We start from the raw sequence: 16,249 nt of genomic DNA, 5'->3' as shown, positions 1-16,249 counted from the left end.
CTGTCCATGTCTTTTACAATGATAAGTGCTTTAAAATGTTTGTAAAATTAAACTGATTATGTAAATGAGTGAATCTTAACTGTTTGATATTATTTTCAGCAGGAATAATCTTTAAGAAGTATTAAAAGTATACCCATAAATATTATTTTTCTATAAGAAACAGTCAGCAGGATGATTTCAGAGAGGCCTGGAGGGACTTACATGAACTGATGCTAAGTGAAATGAGCAGAATCAGAATTTCATTGTACACAGTAACAAGAAGATTATATGATTATCAACTCTCATTGACTTGACTCTTTTAAACACTGAGGTGATTCAGGCCAATTCCAAAAAGCTTGTGATGGAGATAGCCATCTGCATCCCGAGAAGGGCCTATGGGGACTAAATGTGGATCACAACATTATAAAACAGTATTTTTACCACATTTGTTGTTTGCTTGCTTTTTGTTTTCTTTCTCGTTTTTTCCTTTTTTATCTGATTTTTTTGAGTAGCTTGATAATTGCGGAAATATGTATAGAAGAATTGCACATGTTTAACATATATTGGATTGTTTAACATATATCTCATCTAGGGGATGAGATAGGGGGAAAGGGAGGGAGGAAAAAAAAACTTGGAACATTAGATTTTGCAAGGGTGAATGTTGAAAATTATCTATGCATATGTTTTGAAAATAAAAAAAACTTTAAAAAAAAGAAAGTATACCCAAGTAATGGACAGAGAGAAAAATGACTTAATCGGGGTGTGTGAGTAAATGTTTAATTATCTGTATAAAATTATTAACATTTTCTCCATCATTTAAAAAAATATTAACAAGCAATAAAAAATAAAAATCAAGACCATCTTTGTTTGTAGTCGTCAATTTCCAAGATATAAATGCTCACACTGAAAATTTAACAAAGTTTGCATGAGCCAGTTGAAGTTGGTTCCAGCAAAATAGTGGCTCAAATGAGTGAAAACAAGTCCTTTGGGTATATATGTTAATTAAAGAGCTTTGAGGCAAGTCTTAACAGGCCTTAAAGTATTGATTTTAAATATGGGCCATGTAGTATATACTACATGTCTGTCATTAAACAATCAGATGAGCCAGATATAGACAAGTCCATGTGTAGAAGGATGGGTTCCAAGTGATGAAATCATTTTAGCCATAACAAATCATGAAACTATCTATAAGGCATGGAAGATTTTTCATTTTTGAAATGGTCATATGTTACAAGCAGCATGGCTTAATGGATTGAGTGCCTTCCTTAAGAGTCAAGATGTGGGTTTTGAATCTTACCTCAAATACTTACTAGCTTGGTGATCATCTTAGGCTTAAACAGCTAAAATTTCTAGTTTTTCATCTGTAGCACATATTCACAGGATTTTGTGAGGCTCAAATGAAATAATGTGTGTGAGGTGCTTTTCAAAATTTAAAGTGCTATATAATATTATTCAATTATAATGATTGCAATAGATAAGCCAGCATGAGACAATTTATGTGAGAACTTTTTGGAAAAGTTTAAAACATTCAACAAATACAAATGTCTTTGCCTTTTTGTATCCTTTTCTCAGGCTTTGAAGTTCTGGCCTCAGAATGACTGTCAGAAATTAAGTTTCATAGGCCAATATTTCTTCTCATTTGCTTGGGGTATTTTCCATTGGCCACAGGGAAGAATACAACCTTGTCACTAAAGAATGAGTGAGCACTTGATGCTTTCAAAGGAAAAAGGTGATTTATTGTAGTGTCATTTCATTGACAATTCAAACAATCTTCAACAAGTATTTTAAAATTTCAAAATATTGACATCCAACAGTAGGAAACAACATGGTAATAAAAAGAAACTCAAAAGTGCTACCAGGGAGCCAGTGGCAACATTAACACACTTCCATCCATTTCCCCAAAATCAACGAGATAGTTAAAAGGATAACATTTAATTATTTTCCATAGATTAAAATTTTTTTCCAATTTTAATGGCCCATTGAAAATAAATTTTTATCAGCTGTCCTCTTCATCTTCCCAAGTGATTAGTTATTGTAAAATTTCTTTTTTGGGTTGAACTTCCAACAGGGGAATGGATTTTTTTCTCCAGGTGAAATAGGAAAATAAGAAAATTTGCATTTCCTCCAAGGCATGCATAAAGAAAAGGCAAGATTTTTTTTTTCAAACTTCCTAACCAAAAGGAGAGTTTAGTGCCATTTTGGGCATAATATTTGTACACACAACACAAACACTCAATATATAACTATTCCTTCAGTGTATTTACTTTATGGACAGTCTGTTTATACATTTATTACATATTGCACATACTCAGATTTATACAGACATGAATAACAATTTTGGGGGGTAAACATTCTCTTTGAGGAGGACCATATGTGGACTTCCAGAAGGAGCTTATTCTTTACCTTCAGGAAAGAAGGTTTTTGGAAGCAGTTCTTTATAGGGAGCCCATATATTTCCAGAAGTCACCGAGGGTTTTTTGTGGTATATAACCTGGCTCCCTAAACATAGGATTCCTTGGCATATTGAACCTGGTCAACCTCAAAGACTGGTTGACTACACCTTCCAATGAGATAATCCTGTTTGTTCTTTAGCATAGATTGGGACAAGACCCTTAATCGGTGAAATTCAGACCGTGGTATTTGTCCTTTCCTTTCCCCAGATTCACTGTAATCCCCACTCAGTGCACAAGATTCACCCACAGATGATATACTGTCTCTGTTGAGTATTTCTCTGTCATTTGTATTTTTGATGTGCCCATCATGTTTTTTCATACTTTGGATTGTCCAGCTCCCATAGGGAGGAATTTTGGAAATACGACAGTATTGGACTGCTTCCTCATAAGAGGGGGGGCTTCCAGGGATGTTCTGACCCACCTCTTTATATGAAAGAAGATGTGACCTTGAATCCCCACATTCTGGAGCCAGCTGGTAGTCAACCATAGCTTTGGCACAGTTTTTCTGGACAATTCTGCCAATAAGTTGGCTCTCTTTTTTGAGGTCCTTTTTCCTCTGGTCTCTGACAGAGCTCCAAGTTGGAGTTTTGTTTGGCACCTTCTTGGGAGTAGCAAAAGAGAATGACATCGAGTGCTTTTTTCTCTCCCTAGTAGGCTCACAGTTTGCTTCAGCAGCTTTTGTTGTAAAGGACTGATGTCTAGTGAAAAAGTTCCTTTTTGGACTGGACGGAGAAACCACCGGTGAGTTGGCAAAGATGGAGCTATCGGAGGAACTATCCAGGGAACCACAGGAGGAGGCTTGGGGGAAAGGTTCAACGGATGATTCTGAACATAAAGTTCCTTCCTTTATTTGAAGACCCAATGATTTTTGTTTCCTGCGCTGTGGAGTAGGGAAACACTTCTCTGGAAATGAGTCTTTAGCTTCTTGTTTCTCAAAGCAGGAGCTTGCCTTAGGGATGCTGAAATTATCCTCACTCTTAGTCAGTTTCTGGCTTGTGATCCTGCTTTCAAGACAGTCTTTAGAGGATGGCTTGCTGGGCTCTGAATACCTCCTTTCTTGAGTGCTGAGTGAGCTTTTTAGTAAATTGGCATAAGAGACAACAGACCCTGGCCTTGACCCATGTAGAGATTTTCCATCGTCCAAGTCACTGACTGGTCCTTTGGTGCTTGGGGACTGCTTGTTTTGACAGCCAGTGCTGTTGCTGCCTTCTGCATCAGCATCTGTACTCTCATAAGCTGAGTCATTTTGCAAAGTTGATGTATCTGGGGAGAAATTAAATTAAACAACATTTAGACTTCATGGTGTGCAAATTTGACTTCAGAAAAATGCATTGCTGTGGCTGATCCTTTTAAATCCCAACTATAGCTCTGTAAAATCCTGTTGGATTCCTGGAAGTTTGGGCTAATAGGAAATTTGCTTTTTGCAAAAATGGAACTTTTATGTGTTTTAGGACTTGCTATTTTGGGAGGGAGATGACAGAGAAAAAGAAAAGTACTAGAAGAAATGAATATAACAAGAAATTCCGCAAAGAAAGAAAATAATATTCCATTGAAAGGTTCATCTTTATCGAGCTCCTTGAAGGCAAGGATAATGTTTTTGCCTTTCTTTATATCCATAGAATATAATACAATGTCTGGTCCATAGTAAGTGCTTATTGTTTGCTGACTTGCCTAGATTAGAATTTTTACATCTGGAAGAATAGATTTTGTAACTGTAATCCTGTAGCTGAAGATTGTTGGAACATAGCTTTGGAGATGGTAAAGATGTTAAAGGCCACTTAGTTTAACCTTTTAATTTTAGAGATGGGAAGCTGAGGCCCAGAGAGGTTAAGTAATGGACTCAAAGTTGTACAAGGCATGACAGAGCCTATGTTTGGAACACAGGTTCTCTGAGTATGAATTCAGTATTCTAGCTATAACCTACTGCCTCTCATATTTAACAGTGCAGCTTTCCATGATGTAAATTAAAAAGGACAAGTGGTTCTTAAGAAATGACCCAGAATTAAAGTTGGATATTAATTAAATTAATATTAAGAATTGAAAGTTGGATAATTCAAGGGCTACCAAAATGGCTTTTCCTAATTATCACACTAAGAAACTGGATATGAAGTGATATGATGTCTCTGGATTCCATTAGTAGTAATGGAATAGGAAGGAATCATTGGGAAGTAACAGAAATGTACAAAAAAAATCTATCAAAATATTGATTAAAAAGGAATGCTGTAACTATTTAATGTATTTGGCAATTGTAATCATTTCTTTCTGCCTAGGTATAGACTTCATTGTAATGGCAGTTAATACATAGTCCAGACAGTACCTGAACAGTCAATGTGCTCCAATGAGTCCTCAGAAGTGATGCTAGGGGAATGCCCTGGGATGTCCTCTCCAAATATTTCAGAGCAGTTATCAATGAGAAATTCCACCAATGTCTTAACCTGTGAGAAAAACACAAGAGCAAATGTTGACAGATTTATATGGAACCCAGCAGCTTCTTTAAAAAAATTATTTTGTTGTTAACTAAGTATTTATGGGTTCATTTGAAGTAACACACAAGAAAATGAAAGACCTAGTCATTAATTTCTAGTCAATACTATTAAAATTATAGGGATTGGTTACATCAAAGAAAATTGCATTTTCTTCTTTTTAAATCTTTTTCTAAAAATTGCCCATTTTGTATTTCTTAGATTCCTTTCCCATACTTTATATAATCAGCTACTATAAGGGATAGTGCACTAAAATGAAAAGCTGTGTGTGTGTGTGTGTGTGTAATATGACTAATGTCATAATTTCTGGCTTTTGCTGGTTGACAGCATGATTGGAATAATAATGCATATTATAAGTTATAAACTTTTGGATGGAACGTGGATCGATGTTAAATGATAAGAGACTTTAATAAAAATAAATTCATATTGAATTTTCTTCTTTTCATTAGAATTTTGACCCAAATAAGGCAACTTAGCAATCCTGATTTTTTTTCTGCATCAAATAGTAATAGAAGGAAATTTAAAAAGGAGAAAGTTCCCAAAGATGGGGAGGAACAAACCTTGTTGTTTAACTCTTTCTGAGCATCAAAAGACAGGTTTTGGTCAGTTTTGAGGGTCAACATGTTGGGTCCGATACAAATGGCAAGATTGCTTGAGTCCATCTTGCTGACATCTGAATTCTTGCTGATGTAGTAAAGCACACATATCAAATTCTTTAGCAGAAGGAGATTTGCTCTTGGTAATTTCTTTGCAACCCTAAAATAAAAGGTAAAAAAGACTTAAAATAAAACTAATATGATGATGGTAACCTGCAGAATATTCAAGTGATCCTCCTTGCCTTGTATTAACTAGCACTTCCTTTTAAAATGAGGATAATTAGAAGAGCAAAGCATACATGTACAGATCAGACAAAACTTAGCATTGAGAAACTTCCATTCAGAAATGTCCAGTGGCAGCTAGCTGAGTATACCCCTGAAACTGATTCACCAAAGGGCTGTGAAGACTTAATAAGTAAGGCCTTTATAAACAAAAACACTAATATCATCACACTTAAATACTACTAGATGTAATTTTCAAGCATGACTGCAAATGAAATTCCTTCTAACACCATAATTTTATGATTCAAGAAAGCTCTGTAGTCTTGTTTTGTACTTGAAAGTCATCTTGTATGAACTACCTGTTAGCTGAGAGTGATTTTTCCTCATTTTTGGACACTGCGGTACCTGTTTTCATAGTATATGATCTTGGGCATTTCTTTGAGCTGCAGCCATCACCAAAGAAAGGCAGCAAACATATCAAAGATTGAGAAAAACAACCTTCCAAGCCGTGCTCATGAAGATAATCAATGTGGTAACCATATTTAGTAAGAACTATAAATTATGTTGGTATCTCAATCTTTTTGTTTGTGAAATGGAAGGATGGTATTTCTTGTTTCCTTTCTCACAGAAAAAGAATCGGTGTTTGAAAAGTATTTTGAATTCTTCTATTGAGATAATCTTAAAATTCTTCTTTTGAAGAAAAAAAAAAACAACACAAGACTTCAGTGTCTTTTATGCTAAGTTGTCCTTTAGCTATCCAGTCATGTGCAGAAAATATGATGTTTACATAATCTGCACAGCAGATTTATCTTTATCTGCACAGCACGTTCCTGGCGATTTTAGGATTATCTTTTCACTAACAGATCTAGCTTTTATTAGTTATTCAAATACATAGTGCCTTGAAAGATGTACTTAAATTGAATAATGAACATACTAAATTCAATTGTTATATTTAATATTGAATACATTGAATATTAAATGTTTATATTGATAAACTTATTTAATTCTAGATAATTTCCATAAGAATGCTAGCCTGAGGAAGATGACTGTTTTATTGTTCCATTCCATATTCTGTATCTGGAAGGATCATGGGGGGAATATTTTGTAGGCTAGCTCATTCATTCTATGTGACCTCAAATTCAGAAGGTAAGAGGTGTCCCTAGAAACCTTTAGTTTTGTTTAATAAATTTTAATGGATTTATCATTGATGAATTTAGTTAAAAGTTCCTCAAAACTATATTTTTATTCAAAATATAATGAAATATTTGGTGTAATGAATTCTATCCATTTATTGCCTGCTTTGTAAAAGTTCCTTTTATTTCCTTTTATTGGATTCACAACAACCTATGCCTTTCAAGCTTTCAGTGCTGCCTAGTTTTCACATTCTGGCATTTGGTGAACAAGTTATCCAAGTCTTAACAACTCTATGATCTTATAAAATTCAGCCACAAAATATTCTAGCTTATTGCCTAAGGTTAGACTTATGAAACCCCTTGCTTCTCTCAATTTCTGATCCTATGTCTTTTGTTGTAGAGAATTGATTCCAGAAATCAATTGCTTTTATTACTTACTGTTTCAGGCTCTCAATTTTGTCCTCCTCATTTGGCTTCTCTAGGGCTGTCATCCATTCTTCAAATAGATCTGATGAAAGAAGTTTCAGGGGGATACTCCTGAGGAAATCCTATTTGAAGAAAAGGTATGTAGCTTAACAACTCTCTGTTGTGGAACATGCCAATATCTTTGACAAGATTCCTTCCCAGGAAACCAGTTCCTACCTTAATACATTTATCTTATTCCTTTGATCTCATTGGGGAAACTATTCTATTTCACATTGCTTGCTCTTCAATGATCAGCTGCTGGCAAGTATAAAATTACATTTCCAGGTATGAACCAAAAACAGAAGTGTATTCTAAATGAGACTGGTTAAAAATCAATTTTGGTATTTCCTATTCCTACAAGAATCTGGGATAATTAAGAGGCTGAATAAGGAGAAGTTCACTGAAATGTCAGCTTTTAAAAGAAAGTTTTCTGAATCTTAGAATTATGTAAGTACTTATTTTGTTAAAATAATCAGTCATAAATTCATTATAATCTCCAATCTATATCTATCATTTCAGCCCTGATTTGAATATTAGCCTATGTACTTGCTATCTATGTGACTTGGGCAATTTATACCTCAATTTCCTTATCTATAAAATGAAGGAGTGGGATTAGATGGGCACCAGAGATCCCTTCCAGTTCTAGATCTGTGATTTATAACTCATGATATAAATTTACCTTAAAAACTGCAGCCAGTAGGTGCACAGGTCTGGTATCCAAATTGACCATTCCTCCAGAGTTGAGCTCTTCTTTAAGCTCTTTTCGGGCCTTTTCATTGGCAGCCTTTCTAAATATTCCTTCTGTTGAGGGGCCTTTGTTCCGAAGAATATTAAGAATTTCCTAGAGGAAACACGTATAGAAATGAAAAATGATTACATTTATTGGATTGGCTGAAGCAAATCCTATAGCCCTAATTTGCTGAGGTTCATGGGCCTAAGATCATATCAAGATTGGGGAGAGATTATTTTTGTCTCAAATTCAGGACCAATCCTAGCATCACAATGCCTTTTGCATCAAGTTGTTCCTTTTTCAAGTTTTGTGCCAGAAATGTCAGAAACCTCAAGCTAGCAGCTTTTATACATAGGTCTTTTTCTTCAACTTTTTTCACTCACTATTCTCTTCAGCATTGCCCAGCTTACAAGGAAAGGTACTCATGGGAAATGCTGTAGTTACTTTACATAGCAATTTGTATTGTAATGTAATTTGAATTTACTCAGATTCACCTCTAGCTCTCTTTGTTATAAGCCTGTCTCATATATCAGGGCTTCTTTACCCCTTTTTGGTGTCATGATCCCCGCTTTGGTAGTCTGGTGGACCCCTTCTCAGAATGTGAAATATATAGCGCAACAAAGGAAACCAATTATATTGCAATATAGTTACCAAAATGTTGAAAAAAACCCCCAAAACCTCAAAGTTTATGGGCCCCAGGTTGAAAAGCCCTGATAGAAATATATTGAGTGTTGAACATTGTGTGTTCACAATATTCTATATCTCTTATAGATACATAGATACATTATCTTATAGAAAGTAAGTCTGCAATACTGGGGATGTTGAGTATTCCCTTGGGAAGGAGGGAAGAGAGCGTGCATTTCCCTGATGTGCTCATGATTGCAAATTCTGTTCCAAAAAGGAAAGGACCACTAGGGAATAACTTTACTTCAATAGTCTCAGCAAGAGCTGACATTCAACAGGAAGACATAACCCAAGTGGGTTTGGAACCCAGTCTACCTGAATGGGCTGGGGAAGGACATCATCGTCATTGCAGATTTTTGACAAGGGCTGGTCAAATAGGGAAGGTTTCCATTCTGGTGCTAAAGGTCCAGAAGAGTCTGATGAAGAAGCTGTCCTTCTCATGGGGAAAGGCCACGGTATCACCTTTCTCTTCTTATTTTCTGTGCCAAATAACAGCAAGCAAGAGACAACTTAGACCGAATTGCCGGGTAGCTAATGGGACATAAATAAATATATGTAACGTGGAACAGAGAAGGTAAAAGAGATGATCAAGAAAACCCTGACTGAAAGCAACCATATTATCACCAAGGCAACTGAGCCCTAAACACCAACACAAGACAACTACAAGTCTCCACCTTTCCTGTTTTTATGCTGAGGCAAGAATTTTCTCTAGAAGGTCAGTGAAACAACATGTGGATCACCAACACTCAAGTCTGAAAATGGTGGTTTTAATAACCACACTGGCCATTTCTGGCCGGACACTTATCCATGTGTTTTATGCTTTGGTGAAATGACTCTGTATTCTTATTTCTCTATTATGCAGATGAAGAAAATGAAACTCTCTGAGAGGAAGTTAGTGTCATAAAGATGAGAGAGTAAAACCAGCCGTAATTCTTTGGAGACACAATGGCATTAGCTGGCCACGAGAGGGCCATCTCTGTTGGTGCTTTCTTTAGCAGCCAGCTTGGGCTGTGTCTTCCTATTATTACTAAATGGGGAAAATGCCCATAGCCAAACCTTGCACTTGGGAATTTTCAGTGCAACTCTTAGCCATGGAGTTTTATTCTTTTCCTCACAAACTAGAAATTGAGCTTTTATTTGACAAGTTCTCATTTTAGCAACTTTATATTTTAGTTCCTAAATAGGATATTACAATAGCATATAGTGCTCTCTGGCAAAGAAATTTCCTTTATCAATACATGTCAATACCTTCTTTGTAATTTACCGTCTTTTGAGTTTCTCAGAGCACTTAGAGGTTGAGTGATTAAGCCTAGGTTATGTAACTAGTGTGTATCAATTTGGACCAAGTCTTCCTAGTTCTGAAGACAGTTTTCTATCCATGCTACTTCTTAGTTAATATAAAAACATACTGACTAGTTTCCATATACAATGCCTGTTAAAGCTCAGGAGAGCCATTAGGACTTCATTTGGGTGAAATATACTGAAGAAACTTTATAAAAATTGAGTTAAAGAATGTTGGTGGTGGTACAATTACCAAAGGTTTTTAACGTAAAAGCAAAAATTACTAAAAAATCTAAGGTCCAAGGCACTAAAAGAGAGAAGGGAAAGAGAGATGGAGAATATGTCATATTTGTAGTATTTACATGCACATTGTTCCCTCAGCCCTGGAATGATATCATCAGAAGTGTAAGAGGTAGTCATTAAACTGATCCAGAGCTTTTAAGAGAAGGTTCTAGAGAGAAGAGAACACAGTGCCGCCTTTTTCTGAGCCATCTGTTCCTGAGCCCACAGGTTAAAGTCATTTAAGTGTTAATGTTCTCTAGTGGTTAACAGAGCACTTATAAAACAGAAATTCCTAGTACTGAAGCCTTTGTGGTTTTGCAAACCAAGAACATTTATATAAGATATGAGTTTATTTTTGAAACTCACCAATCAGGTGGCAAATCCCATCTTCACTATCACTTTGTGGCAGCAAGTGGTGTTCTTTGACATCACCCTAAAAAGATATTTATCTCCGTTAGAAATCCTTCATTAAAGCCATCCTGTATCTAAATCAACTCTGCATATGACACTGAGAATGTTTTACTTATTTTAAAAGAAATTAGAATATATTAAGTCAATTCCTGGAGTCTAAAATTAATCATTTTTAAAATTAAAAATTTTAAATGAACAAACACGCATTTTCTCCCCTTCTCTTCTCTCCCCTAGATGAAAACAAACAAACCCAAACAACTCAAACCCTCATAACAAATATGCACAGTAGAGCAAAACAAATTCCTATATTAACTATATCCCAAAATGTCTTGTTCTGTATATTAATTCTCTTCTGCTTCTCTAGAATTAATTATATAACTCATTGCTTCTGATATTGAGACATTATATAATAATTATATAATTCTCTAGAATTAATTAATATGACTCTAAGAAATAATATGTAGCAGATTCTGGCTTCAGTGGAAATTTAAATTGCTACATTATGGAATGATAGCTTTAGACTGGATGAGACTTTAGAGAAAATCTAGTCTAGTCTATAAACTAGATTTTATAGAGAAAGAAATTGAGGTTCAGACAGACTAAATGATGCCCAAAGGACCATATAACATAAGTACTACAACTAGGATTTGACCCTGGGCGTTCAAACACCAAAATCAGGGTTTTTTTTCATGCTAGCTTGTTTCACTTTTGTATGTTTATATATCTATCCCAAACAAGGCTCAAATGAATTGAAATTCTGATCCAAGATCAAATATTTAATTTACTTCTTACCTCTGACTGACACTCAATTAAAGTTTCCATGTCATTGGCATTTAGTGTTTTGGACTGTAAGAAAAAGAAAAGAGAACAGAACATGAGAGTGATGAATGGTCTTGGGGTTCTAAACTGTAAAGAAACACGAATTTTTAAAAACAGTGGGGATACTTACAGCATTGCAGCCACTTAACACCTTCATCAGAGCTTGGACTGATTGAATGGTGATGAACTTTATTCCTCTCTTCTCTTGACTCTGCCTGGAATAAAGGAACAGGCAGGAGAGTTAAGCTCACTCCAAGTCAATTGCAGACTTTAAAAATTATTTTGAGAGAAAATGATTTAAAAAATAAAAATAAAAAATCTGTTGCCAGATGCTCTGAAGAGAGGATCTATCTCATTTATTTCCTAAATTATTTGTTTGAGAACTTTATCATTCCAAAATACATTATTGTTTACTTTCAAATTCGAGTTTAATTTTTGAACGAATGATTTTTCATCCATCATTCAATGCCAACTGATGTCAAAACAGCTTTTAAATGATCAAGATTTTTGCCTTTTTCAGGAATTTAGCTACTTGTAGAGGCAAAGAGAACAAATCCAGCAGATGTAATAGTAGAGATAGCACATTTCGGCACTCAGAATCTTTGAGATATGCAGCTGTTCACTTAGATGGTACTGTCAATTATCCATGATTAGGCGAGACTTCATATTTATTACTTAGTGGTAATCCAAAGTACTTACCCTTGGAGGGTCTTCAGCCAGAGTTCTTTCACCTCTGATGAACTGTACAAAATGGGAGAAACAGCATGACACTCTGCCACAACTAATCCACTGCTGAAGAAGGAGACTGAACAGTTCTAAGCTCATATGTTGTGCATTATAAGCAGAGAGTGGGGGCAGGTGGAAATTCACAATGTAACGGAGACAGGAAGAAGCATCATGGGGCTGTCACACACAGACATAGCCAGCCAAACACTCTAGAGCTTGAAACTTCCTCTTGCCTTATATGGCACAGGGTACTTTTTTCTTTTCTTTTTTCTTTTTTTTCAATGAGAAGCAAACAAAATCTGTGAGCTGCCCTGAGTGGAAAAGATGAATAAAGATAGCCTACAGGTAAAGGTTCCCCATAATGTCACAGGTGGGATGTGTGAATTAGACTGACGCTATATTATAGGTAAACATTCTGGTCTTTTTTTTTTTTTTTTTTTTTTAAAGAGGGAGTATTTTAGGTGATATGTTTCTTAGCTTCAAATGACCATTCTCGTTTGTGTTACTCTCCTCCAGACCACCCACTATCCTGTATAACATTCAGTGGAGGCTGTGTGTGTGTGTGTGTGTGTTTCCTGGGTACTTACTACCATATTTGATACTGTTTAGAGACATTCTTTGTAGCATAGGATTCTAGATTGGGAGTTTGTCGAAACTCTATTATTTATTATGTGATCAAACAAATTATTTCATTTTTGATACTAGAGATGCTATGAGTATGGAGATATAGTCTCCTAGAGGTGCATTGGAATCTATGACAGTGGAGTGACATGTTCAGACCTTTAAGGGTATCACTTTGGCATTTATGTGAATTATAGATTGGAGAAGAGAGAGACTTGAAGCAAAGTTATCAATTATCAGATTATTACAACAATCCAGGAAAGAGAGGATGAGAATCTGTTGATAAAAATGTAGTTGCTTTTTCTGAGCAAATTCAATTTTGGTTCTCAGTTTCTTTTTTATGAAAAAGCCCGAGTTTGGCATAACAATAATCCTTTGTAAAGGATCCTTTACCCTTTGGTAAAATTAGGTAACTATTGTATTACTTTGACCAGCACCTGGTGTTCTCTGAGCTTGGACAAGCACTGGACAAGCTCAGACAAGTACCCATGTTCTGGTCATGAAGCTCTGCTACAAAATCTCATTTATGTTACCCCTCATTGGCTGCAGCTCACTGTGTAGCCATTGATATAAGTACTGAAATCTCCCCACACTACCTCGGGTTCCCCCACTAGGGATAGGCTCCAGTACAAGTGTCTAGATACTCTTCTTGCTTGCAAACCATTTCTCTCACTTTGAAATTAAACTTCTATTTGATTTCTGTCTCTAGCCTGCTCATTTTGGCTCCTACCACCTACAAATTAGAGACTGATACAGTCCATTAACACATGAAAGGAATCACCATTTTAAAATATACAATAAATGGTTATTTAGTCCTTGCTTAAAGAATTCTGTGGAGGAGACCCTCTCCAAGTATACCATTCCATTTAGGTACAACTCTAATGGTTATAAAGTTTGTTTTTTTTTTTTTTTCTTCTCCAGGTAGGAAATTCTCCTAAGCCTAAACTGGCTTCTTTATAGCTTTCCCCTATTGCTCATGGTTTTGCCCTCTAGGGCAGTCAAGCTGAGCAAGTCTAATACCAAAGTGATCTAAAATTCTTATACTTATGATATATGACATCTGACCCAAGAGTGCTTAATGCTGTAGCTCTCTCCTTCCAAATTTACTCTAATGTCTTATAATGGTGAGAAGTTAAGTCCAGATTGTTTAAAGTCAGGTCAAAAGAAAAGTGTTTCTAGGTCCTAACTGTCTGGGAGAGTTTCAAATAGGAGCTAATAAGGGGCTCTGTCTGTCATTTGAAGGATCACCTAATTAAGGTCAGAGAGGCTTGTTGTCATAAGCTTATAGTCAACAAGTGATGAATTTTTTGAGGGGAATCATAGCAATTTGTAGAGGAATTATGATATGTGTTGGTGGTGGAAGGGAACATGATGAAATCTTGGGTCCTTCAAGTTTCATGCGGAACGTTTAATTCAAAGACACTATCCCAATCATTCATATTTTTCTCAGAAGTAATTGTTTTGGTCATCTTCCTTATGCACATGAAGAATCAGAGACAGAGAGAAAAGAGACTTGTCTAAAGTCTTGAAATTAAGTCAATTGATGAACTGATACATGAACCTCCCCATTCCTGATCTGCAGCTTGACTTGTTTGTTAGATAATACTGCTGAGATCCATGAGAGCAGACTATCTTTTATCACTTTGATATTCCTGTCCTGATTTGATATCCTTTGATACTTAGCACAGTGTCTGGTACATCAAAGGTATCTACTGATGGGCTTCCTATCCTGGGTTGGGAAGGCCATTCTGTTCCCATCTGAAAGCCTGGCTGCACCTATATGATTCCAGTCTAATGAGGGTCTAGCTTCTTTTTAAAGAACTTGACAGGCTTTGTTCTTGATTGAAAAAGGCATCAAAAGAAAAAAAAATAAGTTCACAAAGAAGTTTCCCCTGAAAAATGCTTATATATATATATATATATATATATATATATATATATATATTACTTTTTATAACTCTGGTTTGCTTTATGACAGCACAAACATCCAGTTCATGTGCAAATATTCATGTTATTGTGAGCATTATTTTATGAACTCATTTTTAATGCTTTCTTCTTTTGTTTCTCCTCTTTTTTTCCCTAATGTGCACATTGCTTTCAGAATGAAATAGCTAGCTTTGTTTTATTTTGTATCCCTAGCACTCAGCACAGTGCCTAGCACATGGTACTTAATGAATACTTACCAATTGATAATTAACTAACTTCTCTGTAACTGAATTTCCTCTATCCACCTGAAGTTTTCACTTCAATCATCACTATAGACACATGTAGCACTTTCTCTGTACCCAGGAAATTTTTTGAAGGCAAAGAATTATTTAATACACAGTCACAGAGGACCTTCTTATTATTCATCAAACTAAAGCAACTAGAACTTAAACTTTTTTTTTAAATCAACAACTAAACTTTATTTAAAAATATAAATTATGCAATTCTTGTACTCAAGCCATTTCCTTACTCCTAAATTCAGAGTAATTGTTTGTTGTGTCCTGCTTTCAAGAGCTTTCAAATTGGGGTGACAAAATGTACCATGTTTTCTAGAGCCCCCACACCAGGATGATTAAAATATTGTGTCCTGCTTTCTAGAGCCCCCAAGTTGAGTTGACCTTGTCCTACTGAACATCTTTTCCTGCACTTCCAGGAAAAACTTTTTTTTTACTATCTCTTGGAAGCTAGATTGTATAGTGAATAGATCACCAGGTGTGGATTCAGGTTTCAATCCAGCTTAGACATTTGTTAGTTGAATTTACCTGAGTAAGTCATTAAACCTCCATCTACCTCAGTTTCATCATCTGTAAAATAGGAATAATAATAACAATTATCTCCCAAGGTCTTTGGGAGAAGGATAAAAGATTGTAGTTGTAAAAATACTTTACCAACCATAATGCACAATAAAAATTCTCGTTACTTTTATTATTATTATTTATCATCATCTTGTTGATGTTGGAGATTACTGTTATCATGGCTGATGTGGATCCCTAGATGATAATGAAGTGCTATGGTGCTTGAACCTTTGTATAAATGCAGAGCTATCAGAGCAATACTTGAGCGATCTGGAAAGCAAATAAATAAGCCACTAAAAACTTCTAGAACAAGGGATAGACATAGTCAGACTTTCAGAATAATAAAGTTAGCAAATGTATAGAGGATGACTTGGACAGGGAAGAGGTTAGGTGTCCAAAAATCAATCAGGTGATATATGATGAAAGCCTGAACTAGAGTGCTGGCTCACTGGGTGGAGAAAGTACAATGTGAGATGTATCTCTGTCATAGAATGGACAGGACTTGGCAATTTAATGCATATGAAGAAAGAAGAAGAGCACTTCTATTTCTACTATATCTCAATTTTTTTCTGCCTTCAAACTTC

At 35.5% G+C, this 16,249-nt stretch overlaps 1 protein-coding gene across 1 annotated transcript; it reads right to left on the bottom strand.

Moving 5' to 3' along the window:
• Window positions 1-1,690: 1,690 nt before the first annotated feature.
• TAGAP (T cell activation RhoGTPase activating protein) lies at window positions 1,691-12,428 on the bottom strand. Its single transcript, XM_003769584.4, has 10 exons — window positions 12,238-12,428; window positions 11,669-11,753; window positions 11,512-11,565; window positions 10,675-10,741; window positions 9,061-9,224; window positions 8,011-8,172; window positions 7,305-7,414; window positions 5,476-5,671; window positions 4,750-4,867; window positions 1,691-3,695 (listed from the first exon to the last, which is right to left on the bottom strand). Exons 2-10 carry the CDS (start codon window positions 11,693-11,695, stop codon window positions 2,479-2,481), a joined length of 2,115 nt encoding a protein of 704 aa, XP_003769632.1. The 5' UTR covers window positions 11,696-11,753; window positions 12,238-12,428; the 3' UTR covers window positions 1,691-2,478.
• Between the last annotated feature and the right edge of the window lie 3,821 nt (window positions 12,429-16,249).

The sequence above is a fragment of the Sarcophilus harrisii genome, chromosome 4 (genome assembly GCF_902635505.1).
Source record: "Sarcophilus harrisii chromosome 4, mSarHar1.11, whole genome shotgun sequence".
NCBI classification, from domain to species: domain Eukaryota; kingdom Metazoa; phylum Chordata; class Mammalia; order Dasyuromorphia; family Dasyuridae; genus Sarcophilus; species Sarcophilus harrisii.
The sequence above is the reverse complement of the archived record's forward strand: the minus strand, read 5'-3'. Positions and strand labels throughout refer to the sequence as shown.

Excerpts from the sequence above, each read along its gene's own strand:
- TAGAP (XM_003769584.4), bottom strand. The coding sequence starts at position 11,695 with ATGAAGGTGTTAAGTGGCTGCAATGCT. Across the intron at positions 9,225-10,674 it reads TGGGATTTGCCACCTGATTG|AAAATAAGAAGAGAAAGGTG; the intron begins GTGAGTTTCAAA and ends TATTTGGCACAG. Across the intron at positions 7,415-8,010 it reads TACTGGCTGCAGTTTTTAAG|GATTTCCTCAGGAGTATCCC; the intron begins GTAAATTTATAT and ends TTCTTCAAATAG.